We start from the raw sequence: 26760 nt of genomic DNA on the forward strand, positions 1-26760 counted from the left end.
GTGCTTGTATAAACAAACAAACAAATAAATAAATAAAAATACATGCCTCTTTAAAAAAAAAAGAGGCTGTCCCTGGAGAGGGCACTGGGAGATGCAGGTCATTGAGGGGCAGGCTGTGATCCAAGTAGTTCTTCCTGCACTTGCTGCCCTACCAAATCCAGGGATTGTCTGCAGTGGCTCTCTGGTCCTTAGGAATCAAGACCTCAGTGCCATACGAGCAGTCCCAAGAGGGAACTCTTCAAGTTAATGTTACTTAACAGCAGAAAAAAGACAGACACAAAACACTATGCACAGTATGATCCCATCAGTGTTTAATGAAAGAAAGAAAAGAGAAACCCATACACATCATTGCATATGCATAAAACATTTCTGGCTTCCTCAAACTCAGGAGCCAATTGGCAGCAGCCACACACTCTTCCTCCATAGGGGACCACAGACAAGCCGGCACTTTATTTTTAGCCATAAACGTGGAGGGCTTTAATGTATTTTTTTAGATGAATATAGTTTATAAAAGCAAACAGAACTTCAAGGTGGTGGGAAAAAGAGCTTTTACCCTTGCCTTAGAGATGTCCACATGAGAAAAAACAGAAACAGGGCCTCCCTAGTGGTGCAGGGGTTAAAGTCTCAGTGCTATCACGCTATCACCAGCCACTGAGGCATGAGTTTGATCCCCAGGCAGGGACTAAGCCACATGGCACAGCAGACCTCTCCCGCCTTGCCGGCTGCTCCCCTCAGCAGTGGATTTCAGTCAATCTGCCTGTTCTGCTGCCCACTCTGTCTCTGGTGAATCCTCTCACCCTCCCTACCCCTGCACCTCTGGCCTGCACCCCTGCTCTTTTATGCATAAATAAAAATAAATCTTTTTTTTTTAAAAAAAAACAAAAAACAGAAACACAGACTTCAGAAACTCTGCATTCTCACTGCCCTCTACATGGAGCTGGAATGCAGAGCCTGTGACAGAGCAGAGGGAGTGGACACAAGCCACTCAGAGCTGGCTGACCAAAGAGGATGACATGCAGGGGACTGCGACAGGCTGGAGGGGGTATTTTGAAAGCATGGGCCACCGGACTTGTGAATCACTCGAGAGAGAAGATAGTTCAGAGTCAAGGAGAAGTCCTTACACTGAAGGCCAGCAGTCAGGGAGACTTACCCCACCCCACACCCTGGCTTGACTTTGGTGTCAGCAAGAATAGACATCTGAGGAAAACCTCCAGTGCCCAGGGACACAGGGGAGACACAGAAGAACACTTCACTCATATTTATCTCTGCAGAGAAAGGAAGGAAGACACTGTGTCCATGAAGCAAGAACAGGACACTCTAATGAACAGGAAAGATTTTCAAATTAAAAATATAACTTGCCAAAATAAAAATAAGTGAAAGGCTTGGAAGATTAGGTCAGGAAATATCCTGAAGGTAGAAAAAAAGAAGAGAGTAAATATAAGAAAATTATAAGATCAATCCAGGAAGTTTAACATGTGACTATTTGGATTTCCAGAAAAAGAGAAGAGAAATGGTAGGGAAATTATTAAAGGAATCTTTATCAGCACCAAAGGAATCACCAATTTTCTAACATAATAAATTTGGAAGCAATGCCTTGCTGTCCTGATCTCAGCTATCTGTAGGTAGATATGCGTGTATCTATTGGTTTTTAAATATATATTTATATTTCCTTTTTGACTGAGTTGAAATTCACATAAGTTAACCATCTTAAAATATACAATTCAGTGGCATTTAGTACATTTACTAAGTTGGGCAACCGCCACCTCTAGCTAATTCCAAAACATTTTCATCACCCCAAAAAGAATCCCCTTTACCCATTATACAGATTCTTTCCCATTAACCTCATTGATTGACAATACCTCATATTGATGGGCAACAATCAATATGCTTTCTGTCTATCTCAATTTACCTATTATAAGCCCAAAAATGAAGTCTTGGAACCTGTGGTCTTTTTTTATCTGGCTTCTTTTACTTGGCATAGTGTTTTAGAGACTCATCCACACATTATAGCATGTCAGTAGATCATTCCTTTTTATCACTGAATAGTATTTCATAGTATGAATATACTACATTTGTTTAGTGATTCATCAGTTGAAGGACATTTGAGTTGTTTCCACCTTCGCACTACTGTGAATACTGTTGCAATGAACACTTATGTACAGGTATTTGAGTACTAGTGTTCAGTACTTTGAGCTATATTACAAGCAGTGGAACGTATTCATCATTTTAAATTCCCACCAGCATGTTCCAAAGATGTTTGGAAAAAAAACATTTTCCCACATCTCTGCCCTCTGCTATTTTCCATTCAGTTATTATGACAATCTGAGTGGTTATCATGGGTTTGATTTGCAGTTCCTTAATGACTAGTGACAATGAGCATCTTTTCATGTGCTCATTGGTCATTTCCATATCTTATCTTGAGAAATGTTTGTTCATACCCTTTGTCCACTTTAAAACTGGGTTGTTTGTCTTTCTGCGTGGCAGACAAGAATTCACCGCTGAATCACCAATGCACTTGTGTTTCTGTTGTTGAAAGTGTTCTTCATATATTCTAGATAATAAACCCTTATCATATATATGCTTTGCAAATTTTTCTCCCATTCTGTAGGCTCTTTTCACCTTCTTTTTTTTAAAGATTTATTTTATTTATACAAGAACTGGGGTACAGGCCAGATGTGCGGGAGGGTGAGAGGATTCACCAGAGACAGAGCGGGGAACAGAACAGGCAGACTGACAAAATACACCGCTGAGGGGAGCAGCGGGCGAGACAAGAGAGGTCTGCTCGCCATGTGGGTTGCTCCAAGGCTGGCGGAGATTGAACTGGCACTGTAGAGGCTGCGGACAGCTTCACAGTGCTGTGCTCAACCGCCTGCACCACCAGAGAGGCCCTCTTTTTCACCTTCTTGATAGTGTCCTTTGATACACAAAAGTTTATCGTTTTGATGAGGTCCAATTTGTCTATTTTTTCTTTTGTTACTCCTGCTTTTGTTGTCACTTGTAAGAATCTATTGCCAAATCCAAGATCATAAGTATTTATCCCTATATTTTCTTGTAAGAGTTTTCTATTTTTCACTCCTACATTTAAGTCTTTAATGAATATTGAGTTATGATATTAGGTAATGTACATGATATTAGGTAATGATCCAACTTTATTTTTTTCTATTTAGCTATCCAGCTGTCCCAACACCATTTGCTGTAGAGACTATACTTCCCTCATTGGTTTTGTCTCCCTGTTGAGTATCAATTAGCATAGATACACAGGCTTATTTCTAAACTCTCAGTTCTATTCCATTGACCTATATGTTTATCCTTATGCCAGCCCCACCTAGTTTTGATTACTGTAGCTTTGTAAGAAGTTTTGAAATTGGGAAGTGAGCCCTTCAACTTTATTCCTTTTCAATATTGTTTTGTTTAGTTTTCAATATTGTTTTGTTTCAATATTGTTTTGTTTATTCAGTCTTGAAACTGAGGACTGGCTTTTTCATTTCTGAAAAAAGAAACAAAACTGTAGGAATTATGATAGGGATAACACTGATTTTGTAGATTGCTTTGGGTAGTATTGCTACCTTAATGTTTTATCCTACAATCCATGTACATGGATGTCTTTCCATTTATTAAATCTTCTTTAATTTTTTCAGCAATGTGTTGTAATTTTCAGCATACAAATCCTTCACCTGTTCATTTTAATTTATTCCTATGTATTTTCTTCTTTTTTAAAAAAATATTAATTTATTTATGCATGCAAACTGGGATACTGGCCAGAGGTGCAGAGGGTGAGAGGACTCACCAGAGACAGAATGGGGAGCAGGACAGACTGACTGAAATACACTGCTGAGGGGAGCAGCAGGCAAGCCAGGAGAGGTCTGCTGTACCATGTGGGTTGCTCCTTGGCAGGCTGGAGATTGAACTCCTGCTGCAGAGGCTGCAGATAGCTTCATAGTGCTGTGCTTAGCCAACCCCTTGCACCGCCAGGGAGACCCTCTATGTACTTTATTCTTTTGGGTGCAATTATAAACTGGATTTTCCCCTTAATTTCATTTTCACAGTGCTCATGGGTAATGTAAAGTTGACTGTTTTATGATGATCTCTTACTCTGTAATTTGCCAAATCCTTTTATAGTTTTCTTGAGATTTTCTATGCATAGGCTCATGTCATCTGTAAATAGACGTACTTTCACTTCTTCCTTTTCAATATGAATGCATAATATTTCTGTTTCTCAACTAACTGCTCTGGCCAGAACTTCCAGTACAGTGTTGCACAGCTGTGATGAAAGTGGGCATCTTTAATTTGTTCTTGCTCCTAGAGGGAAAGATTTCAGTCTTTACTACCAATGAGTAGGATGTTAGCTATAGGTTTTTTATAAATGCCCTTTATCACATGAATTTCTATTCTATGCCAAATCCTGAAATATTTCTCAAATTTCTATTTCTATTCTCAGAATAGTGTTTTTTTTTTTAACCATGAAAAAGTGCTAAATTGTGTCTGTGTCAGTTGAGATGAACTGAGGGGTTTTCTCCTCAGTTCTATTAATGAAGTATTATTAGCATATTTAAAGGATTTATACCATTATTGGAAATGAATTCTTGAATTCAACTATTACTGTAGAATTGTCTATTTCTCCCCTTAATTCTGTTAGTGTTGCTTCCTATATTTTAGGGCTTTGTATTTTGGTGTGTATAAGATCACAACTTTTATCTTTTTGATTAGTTGACCTCTTATAAGCGTATGTCTTTGTCTCATAACAATGTTTAAAAGTCTATTTTTTCTGATATAAATATAATCAACCCTGTTCTCTTTTGATCACTATTTGCATGAAATATTTTTCCACCCTTTCATGTTCAACCTATTTGTGTCTTTGTATCTAAAGTGCATTTCTAATGGACATCATATGTAGCTTGGCTCATATTTTTTTTCACTCATTCTGCCACCCTCCGTTTTTTAATTGATGAGTTTAATCTATTTACCTTTAATTACTGACAAATAAGCACTAACTCCTTACATTTTTTGCTACTTGTTTTCTATAACTTTCATAACTTTTTTGTTCCTGAATTCTTTTCTTACTAACTTCTTTTTTGTTTGATTGATTTTCTAGTGATCATTTTGATTTTCTCTTTGTTTTCTTTTATATATATTTTTTAGTCATTTTCTTAATGGCTACTTGATTGATTACAATCCACATCTTGATTTCACAAAAGTCTCTTTGACTGATACTAAATTAGCTTCAAAAGGTGTTAGTTGTGGTTCTTCAGAGAAACAGAACCAACAGAATGTACGTGTGTGTGCACATATACAGAATTATTTTAAGAAATTGGCCTAAATGACTACAGAGGCTGCACAGCCCGAAATCTGCAGAGTAGGTTCATTGAGATTCATTAAAAACACGCCCCTGGTTGGCATAAGTATTTGATTTGAATCCAAAATTCTACAAAAAGTTGATTCTGTTGGTTTTTGTTATGGCTGTTTCAGTTGAGGGACCAATTCATAGAGTGCCTCCATCCACCATTTTCCATGATGCCACTATTGTATATAGTTTTTAACTTTTAATTTTGACATTATTATAGATTCACAGGAAGCTTAAAATAGAGTACAGTATTGTCCTATCGACCTTTTACCCACTTTTCCTCAAAAGGATCTTACATAATTATAGCACAATATTAAAACTAAGAATTTAACAGGCACAGTAAATTTTTAAAATCACGTTATGAAATTTCTCAGCATCAGAGATAAAGAGATCCTAAAAGCTTTCCGAGAGAAAAAAGTCACATACACAAGTTAAAAATGGGAGTGGAAAACAACGGCGCAATGACCAAAATTCTAAGTGAAAGTATTTTTTGTTGAGAATTATATATCTAGCAAAGCTATGGATGAAGCATGAGAAGAGAGGAGATGTTTTCAGATGCGCCAGCTTTTAAAGCTCTACAAGATGTCCTTCCCCATTTTGTAGCAGGAAAGAGAAAGTGTAAATCAGAGAACCAGGGGCTCCAGGGAGGAGAGGCTGATGGCTAGGAGTGAGGCTGGCTTCCAGGAAGCACACTGCCAGAGAACCCGGCAAAGGGCGTGCTACTGAAACCATCTGACCTGTGGGTGGTGATGTTATGAGGTACTACAGAAAGTGAACGTAAAGTGTACAAGGGTCAGTTAGAGACTTCAAAGAGGAAAAAAAGTAAGACAATTCTTACCTTCAAAGGAAAAAAAGTTACATAAGAAAGAATATGTAATTATGGTATACTGTTGGACTTGCTAATAAAAAATCATGTGTTTTCAAAATTATGGACACTCTGAATGTGCTTTTAAATATAAATTATGATATATCTGTACAGTAAGTCCTCAGTGTTCTCGAAAAGTTCTTGAGAGCTAAGAGTAAGAGATCTCATGTAATAAAACCAGTGTTACCAAGGGCTAATCAATATCACTAAGAGTCAAGTTCCTAGGGCATATTTCTGGTCGCAAAAACATGACCAAACTTCTACATAGAGATCCAAACACTTATAATATTCAACATTCATTTACATTCATTCACTCATTTTCTAACTCACTCAATTCAGGTCAGGTTCATGGATGACCAGAGCCCATCTGGGAGCCTAAGGTGCAAGGCAGGAACAGCCCTGGACAGGACTCCCTCCATCACAGAGCATGCTCACGCACGCTCAGCCTGGGGCAATTCAGACAAGCCAACAGTCCTAGCGGCCCCTCTCTGGAAGAAAGGAAATCCACACAAATATGACAGATCATGCAGCTCCCCCTCCCGCACATAGGTGCACTATAAGGAATCAATTGTTTTTTCCTCATCAAAATCATAACAAAACAACACTGAATAAACTGACATTAAAGGACGTGCTGTCTTGGGGACGTGCTGTCTTGGGGAATAGAGAGGGAGGAAGATAAAATAATAAGCTACTACAACAGGAAGTCAACAGATAATGTTTAAAAATGTTGAATCAAGAAATAGCATAATGTACTTACCTGTTCAGAAATCTAGCAATAAATGCCAGAAATTTCCAGAAAGAGTTGAGAGTTCCCTCAGAAAGGTAGAAGTGTGTGTTGCCGAAATGGTAAGGGCCAGTGTTACTGCCATTGATCTTTTAACCCTAGTTCACCTTAAGCTACGTGCACAAAATATGCTGAGAGAAATATAAATGAATTTAATTTCATCTTGGATTGGAAGTACTATAATCGAACAAAAAGCAAGTTCTAAAAAAAACTGGAGAACCATCTTATCTATCCTTTATGAATGTTTTTATCATTTGAACTTTTTATCACTTGAACATATGCTGAAAAGAGATTTTCTATTTTATTTGGGGGAAAATTAAAAGTCCTGGTTGGAGTACCTCACGCTAATGGGATAGAAGAGTGCATAAACCCGCCCGCACCTGTGCCAACACTCCCTAACATTGGCTGCCTCACCTGCTGGTGGACAGGTCTGACCATGGGAGGGAAATACAGACTCACAGGCTCCCACTAGGCCCCCTGCCCCAAGGGCAGGGCGTTTCACACCCCACGTCACTGCTGGCTTTTACTGGAGAGCTCACAGTACTGCCAACCCTGGTGACCCCACTGGGGTGCAGACCTGCACGACAGTGATGCAGGGAAGGGGAGGGTGCACAGTGATGGCATCTGAAGTGACAAGTGTGGCTAGGTGTGCATGTGAAGGGCTGGCAGTGCAGTCTGTGGTTAGGAGTGGGGGAGGGAAGTCATCTGAAAAGAGAAAAGCTGTTCTGTAAAATCCAAGAGTTGGCAGGAAAGCCTGGCCACCGCTGCTAAGGGGAGAATAGAGGAAGGCATAAGAACAGTTCAATCAAATAGCCTCAGGGCAGTGGGCAGCGAGGGGCTGGCTCCCAGAACCCTGGCTCGGCATCCCAGGTGGCAAGGTGGCGGCTCTGTGGCCCTGTCCTCCTGTTAGAGGTCTTCCTTCCGCTGGGCCACTCTGCATGAACTAGAATTCTGCCTGCACTGGCCTGGGTGCCTGGCCTGTGTGTGAGGTCATGATGAAGAGGCCCGAGCGGGGCTGGGGTCAGGCGGCAGTAGCTTCCACACCTTTCCCAGGTGGGGCCGGTGAACCATATTCAGGACTCACTTCTTTCTTCCTTTTTTTCCTCTTTGATTTTTTGAGTGAGGCATCTGATTAAAGATTGAGGCAATTTAGCTCTTGTTTATAAGAAACAGAATGTGACAGAGTCCACAACTCAAAGTGACACCATCACAGACACATCCTGGCACCACCCCCCAATGCCCACTGCAGGTGGGCTCTACATGCTGTAACCTCAGTGGCACATCCAGGGGAGAACAGACCCAGCATGACATTGGGTCCAAGGTGAAGGTCTCTAGCAAACCTAAGTTTCAGCAACTTAAGCAAAATCAGCAAGAAGTCCTTAAAGAAATCTGAACCGCACAGCTCTCCCCTGATGAGGCACTGACACACTGTGCGAAGCGGAGCCCAGAGCAGCAGCACAGAGCACAAAGTCAACAGGGCCAGGAATTTCAAGGCAGGAGAAAAAGATCCCCCAAAATGAGGGAAGTCGGGAATGACTCATGTGTGAAGTGTGCAGATGACCACTGATAACCAACTAAGTGGCAGACCAGCTTCAGACAGTCCAGCCACTGATGGCTTAAGAAATTATTGTGAAGCTCAGGAGATGCTAGAAAGAAAACATTCAATGGAGCCCAGGGGCTGGATGCTGCCTATCATGGCGGGGGCGCAGGGGGAAGCTTCTTCCTTCTGCAGTCCAGCACAAGGGCAGAGCACTCGGTAAGAACACGTGCAGATATCCCAATCTTACTCAAGATGGAAAAACCCTTCCATTAGATCAGCATTTAATACTATCTGGACCTCCTAATAAAAGCCTCTTTACTAATGATGCATAGGTTATAGGACAAATAACCAAGCACTGCAGGCACCTTGCAGGAGAAGCTAAACAGCCTTCATTAGAGACCAGATAACCCATGTTTCAGTTTCCCATGAAAGTAAGTCCTGCCATGAAACAGGAGATGAATTGGCAAGAAGAAGCGCCTAGGAGAGGGACTAGGGAGCAGAGGACTAGAGGCGTACATGCACCTGCATCCGCAAACAGCCTGCCACCACCACGTACCGCAGGGCTGGAACATGCTAGTTGTCTACCAGGGTAAAGAATATCGTAGTTACCATCACTTATCACAGGTGCAGATGTGGCCCCCATTAGCTCACGGCGCTTTCAGAATTTTCAATTATCCACTCAATAGCAGCCCACCCCTGCAGCAACAAAGAAAGATTTCAACACGGGGTAAGAAATTTTGCCTCCTCGCTGCAGACAACACACTACAAGCCTGTAATATAAATTGTGGGGGGCGGGGGGAGTGCTACAGCTTTACAGGAGGCAGTAGCAGCCACTCATGAGCTGTCTTTCACTATAACATGCTATTTCTCAAGCTCAGAAATAAGAGGGCATGTATACAGTGCCTAAAATTCTCACACCAACCTGAGCTAGACGGACACAGTGCCCTGTATCTGCACCCTCATCTGAATATGGAATGGGAGGAGGGGCGAGGGAGGGTGGGGAGTGGCAGTGGCCCTCGCAGCCTCCTCAGAGTCCTCCCAGACCTCAGCCTCTCAAATCCCAGGACAACCTGCCTGTCTGCATCCACCTCCATCTCTGTCCTCTCCAGCACCCCATCTCCATTTCACGTCCCTGCCCTTTGCCCATTAGCTGTTCCCAGTCACCTTCACAACTGACCAGGGCTGCTGTCACATGGTAACAACAGCTGAGGGAGGCAGTGATTCTCCTTCAGGCTTTCAACACAGAAACCCCTAGGATCAAGTGAAACTGAAGAATTTCATTTGGTCTCACTAAATTTATCCTGAATTTCTGATGAAAGGTGTGAAGTGTCTTTGGCTCATGAACATTTCCTTCCTCCTATGAGTTGGGTTCTATGCCCTCCTGCGGGGGGGGGGGGGGCTTGCAGCATGGATGTGACACCAGGCAGCACCATGTTCCCTACCTTTCCTGAACTACATTAGGCTACCAATATTTCTTAAATGTGGTTTTTCTAAAATGTAGGGCAGATGACTTCTACTAATAATTAGTCCAAGTGCAAGCCATCATTGGCTTTCCATAAAGCTGTGACCTAAGCATGGCAGGAGGGAAGGTGCAGTTTAGGCAGCATCCCACTGATCCCCAAAATGCAGAATCCCTTCTAACAAAATAAATTAATTAATTAAATTTAAAAATAAATAAATACTGGGAGAGAAAGGTAAAGAGAAGAGCCAGGGATGGCTTGTAAAGGAAGGACAGTTGAGGGGCCTGTGAGGTAATCTAAGGCAATAAAATAAACCCTCTGCTTTGACCTTGAACTTGTATAACATCTTCCTGCCACACATTCATGTTCTATCAACTCTGCCAGAGAGGAGAGCACTCTGTCTCTGTGAGCAGTCTCTGCCTTTAATGACTGAGCCCTACACCCAATGACCCCAGGCAGACACCTCCAGGTCCAGCCTCCCTCCCATCACCTCTACAGAGCTCATTCCCAATCCTGCCAGAGGGGATATGCAAAGTACCTGGCTCCAGGGAACTAAGACAGACAGAGAAGCTCAAAGTCACTTAATTCCTATTAAATAGGAATCTACTGAGAATCCCAAACATTTGCCTGATGAAGCTAACACAGATACTCATTTTGAGGTATATGTACTGAGTTTTTTATTAACTAAACCTATACTATTTCCACTCCGAAGTGGTAGCTGCCTCAGCTGGGCTTATGCTTCAGGTTCACCCTATGCTTTGTCTGCCTTGCCTGCCACTCATTTTGAATGTAACTCTGGAACATGCTGTGGCATTATGAGCTCGGCAAGAGACAGTGAGTCCCGACACTCCAGAGAGCATTTAAGCGACACTCAACAGCTGGAGCATACAGGTCTGGCACTGACATCCATACCTTTTTTGCATTCGATGATATTGTGCTGGCCATTAAGCTTTCTAGATAGCTGCCCAGGCTGATCCCTTTGACGGTGATGATGGCTTCTTGCACAAGCACGGTCCTACAGAAAGACAAACAATAAAGAGGTTGAGCAGCCCTGAAAGTAGGGATGCTCACCCCACCCTGATCTTGGAGTTCAACATGTCAACCCCAGGATATGACTTACATTTGAGGGTTCTCTGGATGGGGTGTGTACACCAACCTCTCATTCACGGACACCAAGTTTGTGAGTGTGATCTTTAAGAAAAACAAGGACTTTAGGTTCTTTTTCTCTTGAATTTCTTTTCTGACCATCTGCCTATACTCCTCTACCCCCAATTTAGCACTTACAGGAGCCAGAATAGAAGAAACTTTTAGGCTCAAAAAATACTGCCACGTATGAAGTGCCAGGAAAACCATCATGGCTGCTGTGGCAACCTGCCACTCCCACGCCCACCCCTTCAAATTACTTTCAAGCTGCCAAACTGTCAGCTGCTGTAGAAAAGGACAAAATATTCCTGGATAAGCACCCAGGAAAATGAACAGGACGCTTCTCTGTCCACTGGTGGTAGCCAGGCTTTCAGTCAATGCCAGGGGTGCACAGGACAGAGCCCTTGCATCTGCAGACTGGGAGAGCAGGTTGCATAGATCTTGTCTCCCAAGGGCTGCTTCTTATAAGCAAACTTGACTCCCATACATATTTTTAATAATTTTAATTAAAACCTATTTAAAATATGGAGCTCTGTAATTTTCATGGAGCAACCAAATTTTCTGTGATAAATGGCCATGGCGGAAGTCACTGATGCGTGAGGCCAATGAGCACTTGAGAAGTGGCTAGTGTGACTGAAGAACTGAATCATTTATTTTATTTTATCCTAATTAATTAAAATTGAAATAACCACATGTGTATAGAGGCCCCCAAACTGGAAAACAGAGAACTAGAATTCCATCTTTGTTTAATTTGCCCTCTTATCAAAGAGCCAGTGTCAATAAAAGATCATTTTTTTTAAAAGTTTAGTCAAAAGCAATGTAATTTCCTAGTAATAGGAAACACTTATCCTTTATTCAGCTGTCACTGAAATCCTCTTCCCCCGCCCACCTCATTGTGTTGGAAAAGTAGTTAGCGGAAATTTCTTTCCTTCTATTGACCTTAGAGTTATCAAGAACTTCATTAGTTACAGATACTACACTGCAAGGAATTACTGAACAAATTAACAATTAAACTCTGATTAGTTACTGTTTTACATATAATGTTTTCATGCCAGGTACTGGGCTTTATAACCCTTATTTCCCTTCATGAGTCCTTACAACAATACTATGAGTTTTGTTCCTTCTTTTTTTTTAGACAAATAATATGAGAGTTAGAAAAGGTTAATAACACACACAGAGTCACACAGCCGTTTAGTCACTCCATGATGGTGGAAGTCCACCACTGTCGTCCTCCAGCCCCGCCATCGGCCACTAGACCTCCCCGTAGCAGCCACTGTCTGTCCTTACTGACAACAAAACCTACTTGAAGGATGAAGTGGAATTTTCCAAGTAAAGGTGGAATTTCCCCAAAGAACAGAACACGTAGTGTCAGGAATGGCAGATGTGGCGGGAAGAGGACTCTGCAGGTTCCCTATGACTTTGTGCAGAAGCTCTGCCTGGGCTGAGGAAGGGGACAGATGGCGGCCTCCCCCGGGGGTGGACCAAGGGCTTGGAGTAGAGCTACCTCCCAGCACGCAGGACAGTGTCCACGAAGGCAGGCCACAGCACAGAGCCCATAGCAGACGCTGTACTCCAGGCTGGCCGGCTTCCATCAGCTCCTTAGGTTTTGCCCACAGCAGCTCTTTTTTTTCTTTTACTTTTTTAATCTTACTTTTTACAGCTGGTATTGTGTATAAACTTTTGTTAACAGCTTTTTAAATTCTTTTGGAATTAGGTGGACTATAAATAAAAATACACTAACTTACATATAATTGTAAAAATATGAAACATGAACAAGTTAATAATTTAACTTGTCAGGAATGGGTCATTTCTGCCTGTAAGTTATATTAAGGCGGTTGCCCTGTATCTGTCTAAAGTTTAAAACATTTGGGGGAATTACAGATACAGGCCTGTCTCGTTTTATCATGTTTCACTTTATGATACTTTACCAATATTGTGCTTTTCACAAATTGAAGGTTTGTGGTAACCCTGCACCAAGCAAGTCTATCAGTGCCATTTTTCCAACAGCATGTGCTCATTTTGTGTCTCTGGGTCACATTTTGATAATTCTCTCGATATTTCAAACCTCTTCATAATAATTACATCTGTTAAAGTGCTATGTATTCAGTGATCTTTTTTTAATTTTTATCCATTTTTTAAAATAAATTTTATTTTTATATTCCCCATACAATTGCAATCCCCTTATTTTGACCCCAATCCCTCCCCTCCCTCCCCTCACCTCCCATAGAGTGTCTCTGGTTCATAGTTGTTTGTTGATTTTGATTTTCACTTTCTTATAGTTATTCATTTTCCTGGTCCCTTATTTAAGTTTTCTAGATTCCTGCTATGAGTGAGACCATCCAGTATTTTTCTTTTTCTTTCTGGCTTATTTTGCTGAGCATGATCCCTTCCAGCGCCATCCATGTTGCTGCAAATTGCATGTGTTTATCTTTTTTGAATGCTGAGTAATATTCCATGGTGTATATGTACCACATCTTCTTGATCCAGTCATCTATTTTTTGGGCATTTGGGCTGTTTCCAAAGCTTAGCTATTGTAAACAGTGCTGCTATAAACATAGGGGTGCAGGTGCCCAGAGCAGCTCTTTGTTTGTTTGTTTGTTCAAAACACTGGCTTCCTGATAAGATGCTAAAAGAAGCTGCGAGGACCCCTGACCTCTACCACACACTACACTACCAGCCTTTGCACGTAAGTGCCCCAAATCAAACTTAACTCACTCTTCTCAGACCTGGGCCCCATCTGCAGCCCCTCATAAATAGTCCCACATTCAGCCTGGTGCCCAGGCCAAGTGAGGTTCACACCAGTGAGATAAGCCACACCTGGATCCCTTCCCTCCCCCACTCCCCAAATCAGTACCTCAAGCCCTACATTCCCAGTCCCTCTTCTGTGTTCTCTATCCTGTCCCAGCCACACTCATCTGGATGGCCTACCTGGCCAGTCTCCCCACCAAAGCTCCAGCGGCCTCCAGCTATTCCTGCACAAAGCCACCAGGCTGATGCTTCTAACACAAAATCTGATGACCTCACTTAGTGCAACAAACTCTCAAAGGCTCCCTCACCACAAGAAAGGATTTAACCTCCTTGGTGTGACACACACACCTCTGTGACCTGGTCTTTGTTAGCCCTTCCTCCTTCCTTGTAGTCTCTGCTCCCCACCTATTGGGGGCCCTCTGACCAATCCATGCTCTCTAAGTCTAGGTGCCTGTGACTGGGAGCACTGGCCTCTGCTGGTGTCTGGAAAGCACCCAGATGATACACATTCCCCTGGGGAATGCAGAGCTCCTGTGCTGGCTGCTCACACACCTCTGTCAAACAGTTTTCTTCCATGTCCATCCATGTGATCCTAAGACGTCCCCTGGTCTTTGCCTTCCCTGCCCTGGCATGATGCCTGGCACACAGCAGGTACCTGGTAGCCATCTACACCACAACGAGAGTTATCAACTGAACCTGGGACCCAGGCAGGCAGAAGCAAAGACACACAATGAGCTGAGCTGCTCTCTCAGTCCTGGCTTCTCCCATCACTGACACTAGGTTTGAGTCAGTCCCATCACTGACACTAGGTTTGAGTCAGTCCCATCACTGACACTAGAAAAAGTGGAGTCTTATAGAAATAAACTATATTACTAGCTCGTGCATTTCCCCACATGGTCTGTGGATGTGCAGAATATGAACTTTTTTTGAGAGAGGCATTAACAGAGGAATGAGGGAGAGTCACTTGTAAAATTCCCACTAAAATTCATCTCTCCTCTTGGACATCAGGACAGCAATTACCCTGGAAAGGAGATGGTGGGCTCCAGAGGGGCTGTCACATTTTCTCTCCTGTCTGCTTAATGGCTACAAAAGTGTGTCCACTTTGCAACAATCATTATGCACAGTTTTCAATACATTTATTATTATACTGGAATAAAAAGGATAAGTGCAGCCTAAAGATTGCTTAGACCAAGAGTGAGCTGGAAATAAAATCGAATGAAGGCATTATGCACCCTCACCATGAAATACCAAGCACCTTTCTCATCTCAGGCCATTGCTTACATTGGTGGAACAAAGTTCCATTTTCTTTTCCACTGGATCCACAACAGAATGTTCTTTGATGTATGTCAAAGTCCTACTGGTTCCCAAAACCTAAAAAACAAAACAAAACTAGCATCGTGACATGTTAAAAATTGTATTTCCCATCATCAAATACAAAACCACTTCCTTTGCTAGTTAATTCACATATCTATGACCAATGATACAATTTGGAGTACACAGCAGTGCCCAGCCCCACAAAGCTCTCCAGGGTTCTCCCGTTCCAGCAGAATGAAGAAATCCATGAACTTGAGAGAGCTGGAGGTGTGATAGCAATAGATGCTTTGACAAAAAATAACTAGAGGAGAGGGGCAGGGGTGTCGGTGGCACCTGAGCCAAGTCAAGAGGGTGGTGGGGTGCTATTGAGACACAGGGCAAGCTAGGAATTATGCAGTTTTAGGGACAGTGCAGGAGGGGACCTCTGAAGAATTTAGGGAGGCTTCAGAGATAAGGACAACCAAGGGAAAGTAACCCATTCCACTAGGAAAAACACACATCCCAGGACCAAGGACAACATTGTTAATGCTGGTCCTGGTTTCCTTCAGGTGGTAAAGGGAGGCGGAGATTGGAGAAATGGAGAGTGGTTTAATTTACGGACACATTAGAAGGGCAGCTGTTTAACTTCAATGCAGGGATGTCCATCCAGAAGACTGGGCCATAAATTTAAAGATGCAACAAATGGGGAAAGAGAAAGCTGTTAGATAAGGAAGGTGAAGATCCCCCACTCAGTAGCAAATTAAGTGAGACAGCCGAAAACTGACCAATCACAAAGAGACTGGTGGAGCTTTAGAATAATGAGGGAAAGAAGGTATATATTCCCTGAGACACGACTCCACTTTGGCTTCCTTGCCCCTCCCAGGCCTGGTTCCCTGGCCTGGGAGTCCCACTTTATTTCTGCTCTTTTTCTCCTCAATAAACTTTTTCTTTCTCTAAACAAACGGCCTCTTCTTGCTTGCTTGCCTGAGCGTCTGCGAAGTTCCTGCTGCGGCTTCGTGAGACACCAACCCGTGGGGGTCTAGCGGCTGGGGCTCAGCGCTGCCCTGCAGCCTGGGATCCGTTCCTGGCTGGGAGACTAGGCCTGACAATTCCGGCATCACTATGCTGAGTCCGGGATGAGGGTCAGCTGCAGAGACCCCAAAGGTCCTATGTCAGAAGCCCACGTACAGGGGGGAGGAACAGGTGAGGGCAGCCCAATGGGCAAATGGGGCATGTGCCAGGACTTGACTCCTTGCTGAAATCAGGGGTGGGTGTTCAGGAAGGAATAAGCCGCGCTGAATCACACTTGCAGTGAAAAGAGTCTTGTCGTGGACTGAATGTATCCCCCAAATTCCTGTTGAATCCCTAACTGCCAGCAGCACTTTGGAATGTGATGGTATTGGGAGCGGTCATAGGGGGGCCCTAACCAACCTGACTGTTGTCCTCCTAATATGAGATCAGAACTCAGAGGGAGATTTGGAGCACGGGAGCAGGGCGCCGCTGAGGAGGCAGCAGTAGGGCAGCTGTGCAGGTCAAAGGGAGAGGCTGGAACAGACCCTTCCCTCACGATCCTAAGAGGAAATCATGCTGCCCACTTGGGTCTCAGCTTCCAGCCTCCTGAACTGCGAAGTCAAAACTGTCTGTGTTTAAGCCCCCTGGTCTGGGGTATCTTTTTATAGTAGCCTGAGAAAGGATACAAGACAGTGGGGTGACTAGAAGAGGATTGGGTGTGATGTGGGGGGGTGTGATCACATCAGGAGGTGAGTCAGAATACAATTAAAGCCATGAAATGGATAATTAAGTGAAGTTTACATAGAAACAAACCATCTCTTTGTTTCTCCAGAAAACCTGAGAGGGCATCTAAGGAAGGTGTCACTTTGCCTTTTCCCTGCAGATGGGTGCCAGCCAGGGTGACGCAGATGCAGGGTGGGGTGGGGCAGGGAGCATTTAGGTGTGGCCCGCAATGATGCAGGTATATAAGGGGTGAGTTGGCTATACAAAGATTGGGTGATGTGGGTGTAGGCTGGGCAGTGGAGTTATCAGCAGGGCCATGCGGGAGCTGCAAGATGAGCAGATTGGGGCTCACCGCTCTCACGAGGCCGGGCAGCCCCCATTCAGTGCTGAGGAGCCGGTGGCTGTGAAGCCGGCCCTGACCGTCCACAGTCCTCTCCAGCACATCAACTCCCACCACACAGGGATTCATCGGATTTGGGTACTTCCTCATGGCAGCCTTGATGACTGTGTCCCATGGGTGGCTGCAAGAAAAATAAATCATCCAGCATAAGCAGGCAATCCCCATGATTGGTAAAGTACACCCAAGTGGCCGACGAGCCAGAGACAACTAGAGTGAAGTGAAAGTTAATACTAATGCTGTTATTTTTTTAATCACTTTATTTTAATTAATTGATTGATTGAATTGAGGGATGAGACAGAGGTGCACACCTCTTCAGATATGTGTTACCATACACCATGTGTTATCACACACCACCAAGGCACCCATAATCCTTTCAGCTTTCAGTTAAGGGTGCATTGAAACAAATATATCTATGGAGGTAGGCACCACACCCAAATCCTGGATCCTTCGGGGCCAACCAGAGGTGATCAGAAAGCTCTTTGTGGCAGGCCTCAAGGGGACTTGGAGACTCACAAGGGCTCGGGGCTGGCCCACTGTGCTGGGTTCTACATGCCCAGCCTGCCCTCCACCCCAGGCTCCCTCCTCCTCCTCTCCCTCACCCCAGACTCCCTCCTCCTCCTCTCCGGCTCTTTTCCTCTCTTAGCACTTTTCCTCTCTTAGCACTTCCTCCTCCTTCCCGGCCCTCCCTAGTCCGTAAAGAGGCAGAACTGTTTAGTCTGGGGCTTCGCAGCACTGATACAGGTCTCCTCATCTCCACTGCCTTCCCCAGACTCTCCCATCTGGCTCCTTGGGGATGGAAGGGGGTGGAAGGAATCATTGCCTGCTTTTACCTTTTGCCTGCAATGTTGCAGTCAATGAGGTCTTGGCTGGGCCTTCTACTTGGGCTCTCTATCCTTGTTGACAACTGGACAGTCATAAGAAAATAACATGCCTGCCTTGTACTTCTCTAGCACAGGTTACTCTGGCTACTGGTGCAACAACTCTTCCAACTTCTAAGTGGTGTGTGACTTGAAAAGGCCACCTATTTCTCTGATTATAAAAAGACTTGATCAAACTTTTAAGAAATAAAGAAAATTGCGAAGAAAATTAAATGCATCTACAATTTCACTGTTCAAAGATAACCATGTGGAAGCCCCTGAGGCTCTCCCCTGCCCAAGTAGAGTGCCTGCTGCTCCTTCTCTGGCCCCAGCCTTTGGGGGGGGAATGGTACCTTTGTCACGGCTTCATTTCCTGTCATCAGAGGGGTCCCAAGCTAGGGATACAGCTGCCTCACTGAAGATCTGTGTTTATTTAGGGGGAAACCTATGGCTGTTCACCAAGGCTGGGGGAAGCCAGGCCAGGAGGGCCATCCGGTGCTCAGGGTGAGCCTTCCCTGAGCCACCTATGTCCTAACCCTTCCTTCAGGGTGTGCACTTGCAGGAAGTGCCTGAGCCCCCTGCAGAGGTCTTGCTAGCACCATCTTTCTTCCAGATGTACCCAGACATACTGGAATAGCATGTGCAGCACAACCCAGACACTTTTCCTAACCAGAGGCTTTTTTCAGAAATATGATTATAAATAGCTACATAACAGATCATCCTGTGGATAAATAACCCCACGGGAGGTTACTTAGATTGCTTCCAATTTTGCACTATAATATAAAGTCAGGAATGAACATCTGTGTGGACAGTGTAATTCTCCTTTAGGATAAACTTCTTGAAACAGAATTACTAAATCAAATAGCAAAGATTATGACTATTTTGAAGATCTTTATTCTATATTTGATGTCCTTTTTAAACATAATTTATTATTACCATTAATTTACTTTATTCTCATAAAATGCTCGTCCTAGGTCAAAAAGTTAGCAGCAGGATCCAGACGGGATCGGGGTCTCCTGGCCCCTACCCTGTGCCCTTGCCATTATATTCCATGGCCTCCAAATTATCAGGGCCTGGCCTAGAAACCCCTCTTAAACAGAGAAATGTTTTTTCAAACCATAGAATGACCACTAAGGTAATGTGTCCATATTAACATAGAATGATAAAAAAAAGCAGAGATTTGGTTGATGTGGACCACGCCACAGGATACAGAGAGATTCCTTTCTTTCCTGCGGATGAACTGTCAGGAACACGGTAGGTCCAAAATACAGGGAAAGGGAGAGACTCTAGAGAAAGAGAGAACCAAAAGAGCCCTAGGAATCGGGACAGTGGGTGCTTCTCAGTGAAATAATCTGTGAGCCGTTGCCACAGATTCTCCCTTCCAAAGACTATCCCTTCGAAAACTACCTAAAATCATCTAACAGTTGAGAAATATTTGTACTAAACCCATTCATACAATGTTTTTCAATATAGAAATGCAATCTGCTTAAAATATTCACATAATAAAGAATCCTACTAATTATAGAATGACCATACACATTGAACAGAACATAATATTTTCTTAAATACAAGGATAAAGAAAAGAGTAAACATAATAATACATTTATAAGTAACAATTTTTAAGTACAGTAAGTCAACATCACATACTTCTTGGTTAAAGACAATAGTCTTACACTCATTCAAGTGACAAAACCCAGAAAATCTGGCAATGTCAAGTGCTGGCAAGGATATGGGGGAGCAGAAAGACAGGACAGCAGCTGACAATTAGCACAAAGCCTGAGAGTGTTTACCCTAGAGATGCTGAGAAGGTGCAGGGTGTCAGGGTCCTCACCTACCTGCCTATGAGGCAGACAAGGAATTTGCTGCAGTTTATTCTCAGGAGTAATTGCCTCAGGTTGTAGTCACAGCTCCCAGTGGCCACGCACTGATCCCCAAAATGGTGGCCTTGGGGCCCCACATCAGGGTGACTGGATGTGGTCTGGGCCTGGCAAAAGTACTCATGCCCGGACCCTCACTGTGTAGTAAAGAGGCGAAAAGCTGGCATCGCTCTCTCTCCACACAGCAGGATGTCTGGAGATGTAGTGGGATGAAAGTATAGGATGTCTGGGTGTTGTCTAAAAATATTCCAGGGGTTCTCTATGTATATTATATCGTCTGCAAATAGTGATAGTTTTACTTCTTATTTTCCTAGGATTCCTTGTATGTCCTTCTCTAGCCTTGTTGCTTTGGCAAGGTCTTCCTGAATTGAAAAAGGAACTCTTATGCTGCTGGTGGGAGTGCAAAATGGTCCAGCTGTTAACAGAGCAACCCCAATATAAAACGGGTTGCCTCACCATGGGTCCTCACCCACGTGCTTAAAGGGGACTTATTAATGCTAAACTAAACTGCAGACACACACAAAAGGTTGATAAAATGTTTATTTACAAGGGAAGGGGACATGGGAAATGAATAACTCAGGGAGAAAAAGAGGGAGATAAGTTCGTAAATGCGTCCTATCCATTCCCCTGACCTGGAATCCCAATGACCCGCCAGGCTGGTGAAAAACAGAGTGTGCCGCGTGGCCAAGAGGGCGACCCCTGGCCACATGGCCGGTTAAATACTCAAACCAGCTAACATAGTTGCTTAACTCTGCTCGCAGGTCCTCAAAACTTTCCCCTTGGGGATCATGGGATTTGTAGTCCCCAGTGTCTTGATGGAGTAGGGGTGGAGTCCACAAAGCCTATATGGAGTTTGCTCAGCACATCCTTTCCCCCTAACACAACCACTATGGAAAGCTGTGTGGAGGACCCTCTAACTACTAAAAATGGAGCTATCATATGACCCAGTAATTCCACTCGTAGGGATATATCCAAAGGTCACAAAACCACTAATTTGAAAGGAAATCTGCACTCCTATGTTTACTGCAGCACTATTTAAAATATCAAAGATATGGAAAAAACCTAAATGCCCCAAAACTGATGCCTGGATCGAGAAGATGTGTTATATGTACACAATGGAATACTATTCAGCAATCAAAAAAGATAAACTCATGCCATTTGCAGCAACATGGATGAAGCTGGAAGGGATCATGCTCAGTGAAATAAGTCAGAAGGAAAAAGAAAAATATTGGATGGCTTCACTTATTAGAAAGAATATAGGAGAAACAAACAAGGGTTTGGGGAAAAAAAAAGACAAAACTAACAAGCAAATTATAAATCAGAGACATTCAGCAGGGGAAGAAGCAGGAGAGGGATCAAAACAGGGGAGGGAAGAGCACAAGAGACTATGGTGACGGTTCACAGGTATCTTGGTGGTAGCAATTTTATGGAGACAACACCTGACAGGAGAAACCAAACTTGTACAAAAATAAACAACGATGTAAATATATATAAATAAAATAAAATAATCCAGGGGAAGGAGCAGTGGGTGGGCACACCTGAAACCAGACTGCCTGAGAGAAGGTGACCATCATCCTGGGAGGTGGTACACTGGGTGATCACTATTCTAGCCTTTCCGCTCTTGCATGTTTTGGAAATTTCTGAAAGAACAAGTTTTACAAAAAGATGAAGGCAGACACAAACTAGTGTCTGGCACCAGTCCCACAGCAACTCAAGGCCCAGACCTTCTGAGTAAGTTTCCCCCACAGTGGGCTGGGGGGTCTCACAGACCCAATCAGGACTGAGTGGCCTGAGCTGTGCTTCTAAGTCATCATGTCTTTTCCCTTTATTGACATTCACCCCAAGACTCCAGAGTTGAGGCCAGAATTACAGCCGGAGCCCAAGCCACACCAGAGCTCACTCCTGGGCACTTGGGAAAACCATGCCCATGTCTCCCAGGAATATAATGATGACACAGTAAATTTATTAGCTTAATTACATCTAGAACCCTGAATTCTGTTCTTTTAATACTCTGGGGTAGGAAATGGAAGTCCAAGCTTTTGCTGTCTGGGAATTCATGGTGGTCAGGAACACTGGCAGCTGCTGGGGTTATGAGCCAGTCAGCTGCTGCTTCTCGTGCCCCCCAACAACCAGCAAGACAAACTGTGACAGAGACATGGGTATTTTCTCAAAAATTCCCATTCAAGGAAAATAACCAATAATGTTTGCTGCCAAAGATAAAATGTGAGTTTTCAAGTGAAAACTGGAATTTTAGAAAATCTGTGTCTGTTACTAGGAGCCTGATCACTGCCCCATACTGTGAACTGTGAACCCACATATTCCAGATGAGCAGGACAAGCTGTCACAAACTCACCCACGGGTAAAAGACTCTAGGTTCAACAGGATGCGGTTTGCAACAAGAAGGGAAACTTAATGTCCCTTCAATAAGAGAAAGGATAAATTATGACATATACATTGCACAATTATACAACCAGGCTATGTATGTATATATATGTATATGTGTATACCTATGTATATACATACAAGTAATTCCAAAAACATACTGTTAAGAAAAAAAGCAAACTCAAAAGATTTGTAGATGATGATGCCACTGATTTCTATTTTAAAACAAGCAATATTACATATTGTTTATGGATTAACACAAGCATGCATTAATGCAGTCAAATGGACCTCTAGAACACAGATGTTCAGGATACCAACAAATTCATAATCGTGTCTTCCTGTGAGGAGACAAAAAGTGAGGGACAGCACTGGGGAGCGGGATAGTGGGTTTTCAACTCTTCTTTGTAATGTTCAATCTACTCAAAAAAAAGGTGTGGGTGGGGTGAAGGGTCTCTTCTCACTGCTCCTGGCTAGAAAGCAAGTCAACTTCAGGTCATCCTCTCCTTCAAAGCCCTTAATCCCTTCAGATGGTCACCACCTACTAGAGACATTTCCTGGTAACTGCTGGAATCCAGGGAAAGCATGACTTGAAATCTACTTATGTTGGCTGTTACTGAAGATCTTATTATGGGCCTATCTGTAACATCAGTCAATGCTGTGAGGATGCATTTGTAAACCTGCACTTACACACCTGTAACTTAAATGCCTAATCAATCTTAATTTTTGTATTTCAGTCCTATATTTTTCATTACCATGAAAACTACTTAAAACCTTGTCTAAATAACTCGTATAGCTTTCCCTGTGGGCTCTCGTTTCTGTAGAAGTACTTCATTTCCAGCCCCATTGGGTTTCCTTGGGATGGAAACATGGGAAGAACAAAGTATGATTCAAAAATTTAGTACCTCGTTATTTCAAGAGTGAATTTATTAATTTCTAATAAAAATTTACCCGACAGTACAATAAACATATAAAAAGAAAAGCCAATAATTCTTGAGGGAAAAAAATCAAGGATTTCAGTGGTCTACACTAGGGGAAACTTCCAGTTTTGTATTGTCCCATGGGTCCTATACTGCCACAAAGGATTACATCATTTGTAACCTTTCCAGCCACCAGGGACCCACCGGACACCATCCTGCACCAGCTGCATTCCACGTTTGTCAGTTTTCATCATGGCCCTTTGTTTTTAACTCCAAAAATCAATGGCAGAGCATCAGTGGATAGTCTTCAGCAGCGTGGGGTGGACTGGAATTCCTTTGGGTGACAGCTGCCCTCCTTGTTGGAGAGCATCTGGCCTTGGTGAAATTCTCAGCTGCCTGGCTGAGCTCTGGCTATGTCTCAGGTGCTAGCAGGGAGCCAGGACTCAAGAGAATAAGGAGAATAAGGAATGAAGTACTGATACAGCCATCACACATATGAACCTCAAAAAAATTATGCTAAGTAAAAGACAGACACAAAAGGTCACATATTGTATGAATTTATGAAATGTCTAAAAGACAACAGAAAGTGGTTGCCTGGGGCTGGGAGTGGTGAGTGACTGCAAATGGGCATGAGGGCTTTTGGAAGGATGATGGAAATGTTCTAGAAATGATACATGACAATGGTTGCACAAGTTTGTAAATTAAAAACTGTTGAATTTTACACTTTTTAAAAAGTATGACATATTATATATAATTAGGTGATATGTAAATTGTAGTTCACTAAAAACTTAAGAAAATGCCAGTTGGCAGCTACAAAATTGTTCAAAAGTATCAACGGCAAGTATTCACAGCGGACAATTCTGCAACTCGCTTCTGCTTGTTAGTCAACATTGCACGACCCTCTCTGGTGGGCCTTTTCATGGGGGTTCCATCACAGAACTGAACCCACTTCCACCTTCTGCATCTAGTACTAGTTACTCCCACCCTCGGGAGAACTGAGAAACCCCTGTGGTTATTCTCTTAGGGGCCTTCACTGGGTGTCTCAGGGAACCCCCCCCCCCCTTGAGAAAGGCAGCAGGCACAAAAATCAACCGAAAAATTCGATCCCATCCCGTAAAGATTTCATAAAAAAACAACTTCAGAGGTTTTAAAACACTTGGTAAATTTTTATTATAATTTTACATTAAAGGCTCAAGGAATAGCAGTTCCGTCTCGGCCCGTCACCTCCCCTGGCCCCCTCCGCTCCCACGATTGTGTGATCAAGAGATCTTTAAAAATCTCTGCTCCTTTGAAAAAACATTGCAGAACATCACCGGTCGGTGGCCAAGGGGACGGCACCGCGTGGGCCTGGGGCCCGGGGGCGGGTGGCCGTGTGCGCGCGGGGATGGAGCCCCGGGCCGGGGTCCGCGCCAGCCCAGCACCCGGCCGCCCGCGCCCGCCCCCGGCGCCGAGGCCCCGCGCCGCGGAACACGCTTCTCACGGGCCGCCCGCGCCGCCCCCGTGGACACCCGGCCGCGTCTCCGGGCTCTGCCCCGCGCCCCCACCCCAAAGAGGCGCCGGCGAGACCCGGCCGTTCCGGGGCACCGGGGGCGCGACCGCGCCGGGCACCCGGTCCTGCGAGGGGCTCCCGGCCCCGCCGCCCTGCGCCCCCCCGCGGTGCCCCCCGGCGAAGACACCCCGCCCCCGAGTGGGCGACGGCGCCCCCCGCGCCCGCGCCCCCGCCGAGCCCCGAGCGCGCAGAGCCCGCGCCTGCAGGCGCCGAGGCCGCGGTCCGCGAGCGGCCGGCCGGGCCGGGGGGGCTCCGCGGGGTCCACGTCGGGGTCCCGCCTTCCCCGGCCACCCCCAGCCGCTCCCCGGCAGAAGGGGGCGCTGAGGGGCCCACCCGGCCTCAGCCCGGCCTCACCCGAACACGTGCTCCGAGCTCCAGATCCTCATCGCCGCCCGCCTCCGACCTGCCGGCGCCGGTGCCGGCTGCGGGCTGCGCGCTCCCGGCGGCCGCGCCTCCGCCTCGGCGGGGGGGGGCGGGGCGGGACTGCGGCTGGGGGCGGGGGGGGCGGGACTGCGGCTGCGGGGCGGGGGCGGGGGCGGGGGCGGGGCGGGACTGCGGCTGGGGGTGGGAGTGGGCGGGGCGTGGGGCGGGGCGTGGGGCGGGGCGGCGGCTGACGCGGCGGGAGGGGCGGGGCGGCCCGCTCGCAGGTCCGCCCACTCGACGGTCAAGTGACTGCGCCGCAGGCGGTCGCCGAAAATAGGGCTGCGGCACCGGCTGCGCCTGCGGCCGTGGGGTCCGCGTTGCGGCGGGAGCTGCGCACACAGCTGCCGCCGCAAATGGCGGGTGGCGTCCCCTCGCTTCTCCTTGGTGTCGCCCACATTCTCCCAAAGCCCAGCCCAGCCCTGCGGGTTGGGAATTATAGAGAAACACAGAAGCTGCTGTGGGGTGGAAGAGACTGAAAACAAAGGCAGTTTGGATCAGCACTGACTCGGAATGTGATCGCGTCACGGGCAGTCCACTGAAAAATACAAGCAACCTCACCTTTCTTACAGTCACAGCTGTTTTTCCAAGACCAGGACACATTTGCCACACGGTTCATCCTGGATTCGCCTGGTAAATGCAGTTGCCATTTGTGTTTGCTTATACTCAAAGAGAAAACAAATGTTTCAAGTCTTTGCCACAGGAGGTAGGTTTGCAAGTCTGGCGCTCCCTGGAAGCCAGGTTCCTGTGCTTCTGCAGAAACCGGAGGACACAACAGCTGTCTCCTGGATGATAGCATTTCAGAGAAATGGCTCAGAGGTCCTTGAGAAAACACATTCCAAGGTTGCAAAACTGGCAAAGGCCTATTTAACTTTTAAAAAACACCCCATTGACACACATCTTCTATGTATAAAAAAGACAAAAATTACAAAGACAAGATTTCTAGAGTAAATGATCTGAGGAAAAGAAAAGGGGAATCTCTCTGCCTTTTGCACCAGGGAGAAATGATTTTTTTCTTTTTAGATTTGTATGTTTTTCTGCACTGTTGCAAATGAAATTCAAGTGCAAAGAAATGAGATGCTTGCTTTGCTTTCATTCCCCTGGAATGAGTCTAGTTCACTACAGAATCTCAACACCTAGCACAATTCCTTGCACAGAGTGGGCATCTGGACCCTATTTGTGCAACAAACCGACAATATGGAATAAGCACTAGGCACCCTCCAGGAGACCTGAATTAGGACCCTGGCTCCACCCTCTACTCCATGACATTTACCAACAATGACCGTAACCTCACAGTAGTTTTCCAAAGTCAGTGCTATTAACCCTGTTGTATAAATGAACAAACAGAGTTCAGATAGGTTTAAAAACTGTCTCCTGTAACACTGAGAAATAGAACTAGAACTGAGCTAAGAACCAGATTTGCAAGATTTCCCTTTCCCACCAGCAAGTA

The 26760-nt window shown here is 44.8% G+C and overlaps 1 protein-coding gene across 1 annotated transcript; it reads right to left on the minus strand.

Annotated features, from left to right (window-relative positions):
- Positions 1 to 9172: 9172 nt before the first annotated feature.
- PRELID3A (PRELI domain containing 3A) lies at positions 9173 to 25276 on the minus strand (the record flags this gene model as incomplete). Its single annotated transcript, XM_084252137.1, has 6 exons — positions 9173 to 9226; positions 10903 to 11005; positions 11111 to 11181; positions 15163 to 15252; positions 17261 to 17429; positions 25245 to 25276. The coding sequence occupies 6 exons, from the start codon at positions 25274 to 25276 to the stop codon at positions 9173 to 9175; spliced, it is 519 nt and encodes a 172-aa protein (XP_084108263.1).
- Positions 25277 to 26760: the final 1484 nt, after the last annotated feature.

This window comes from Talpa europaea (genome assembly GCF_964194135.1).
Source record: "Talpa europaea genome assembly, chromosome: 13".
Classification (NCBI taxonomy): Eukaryota; Metazoa; Chordata; class Mammalia; order Eulipotyphla; family Talpidae; genus Talpa; species Talpa europaea.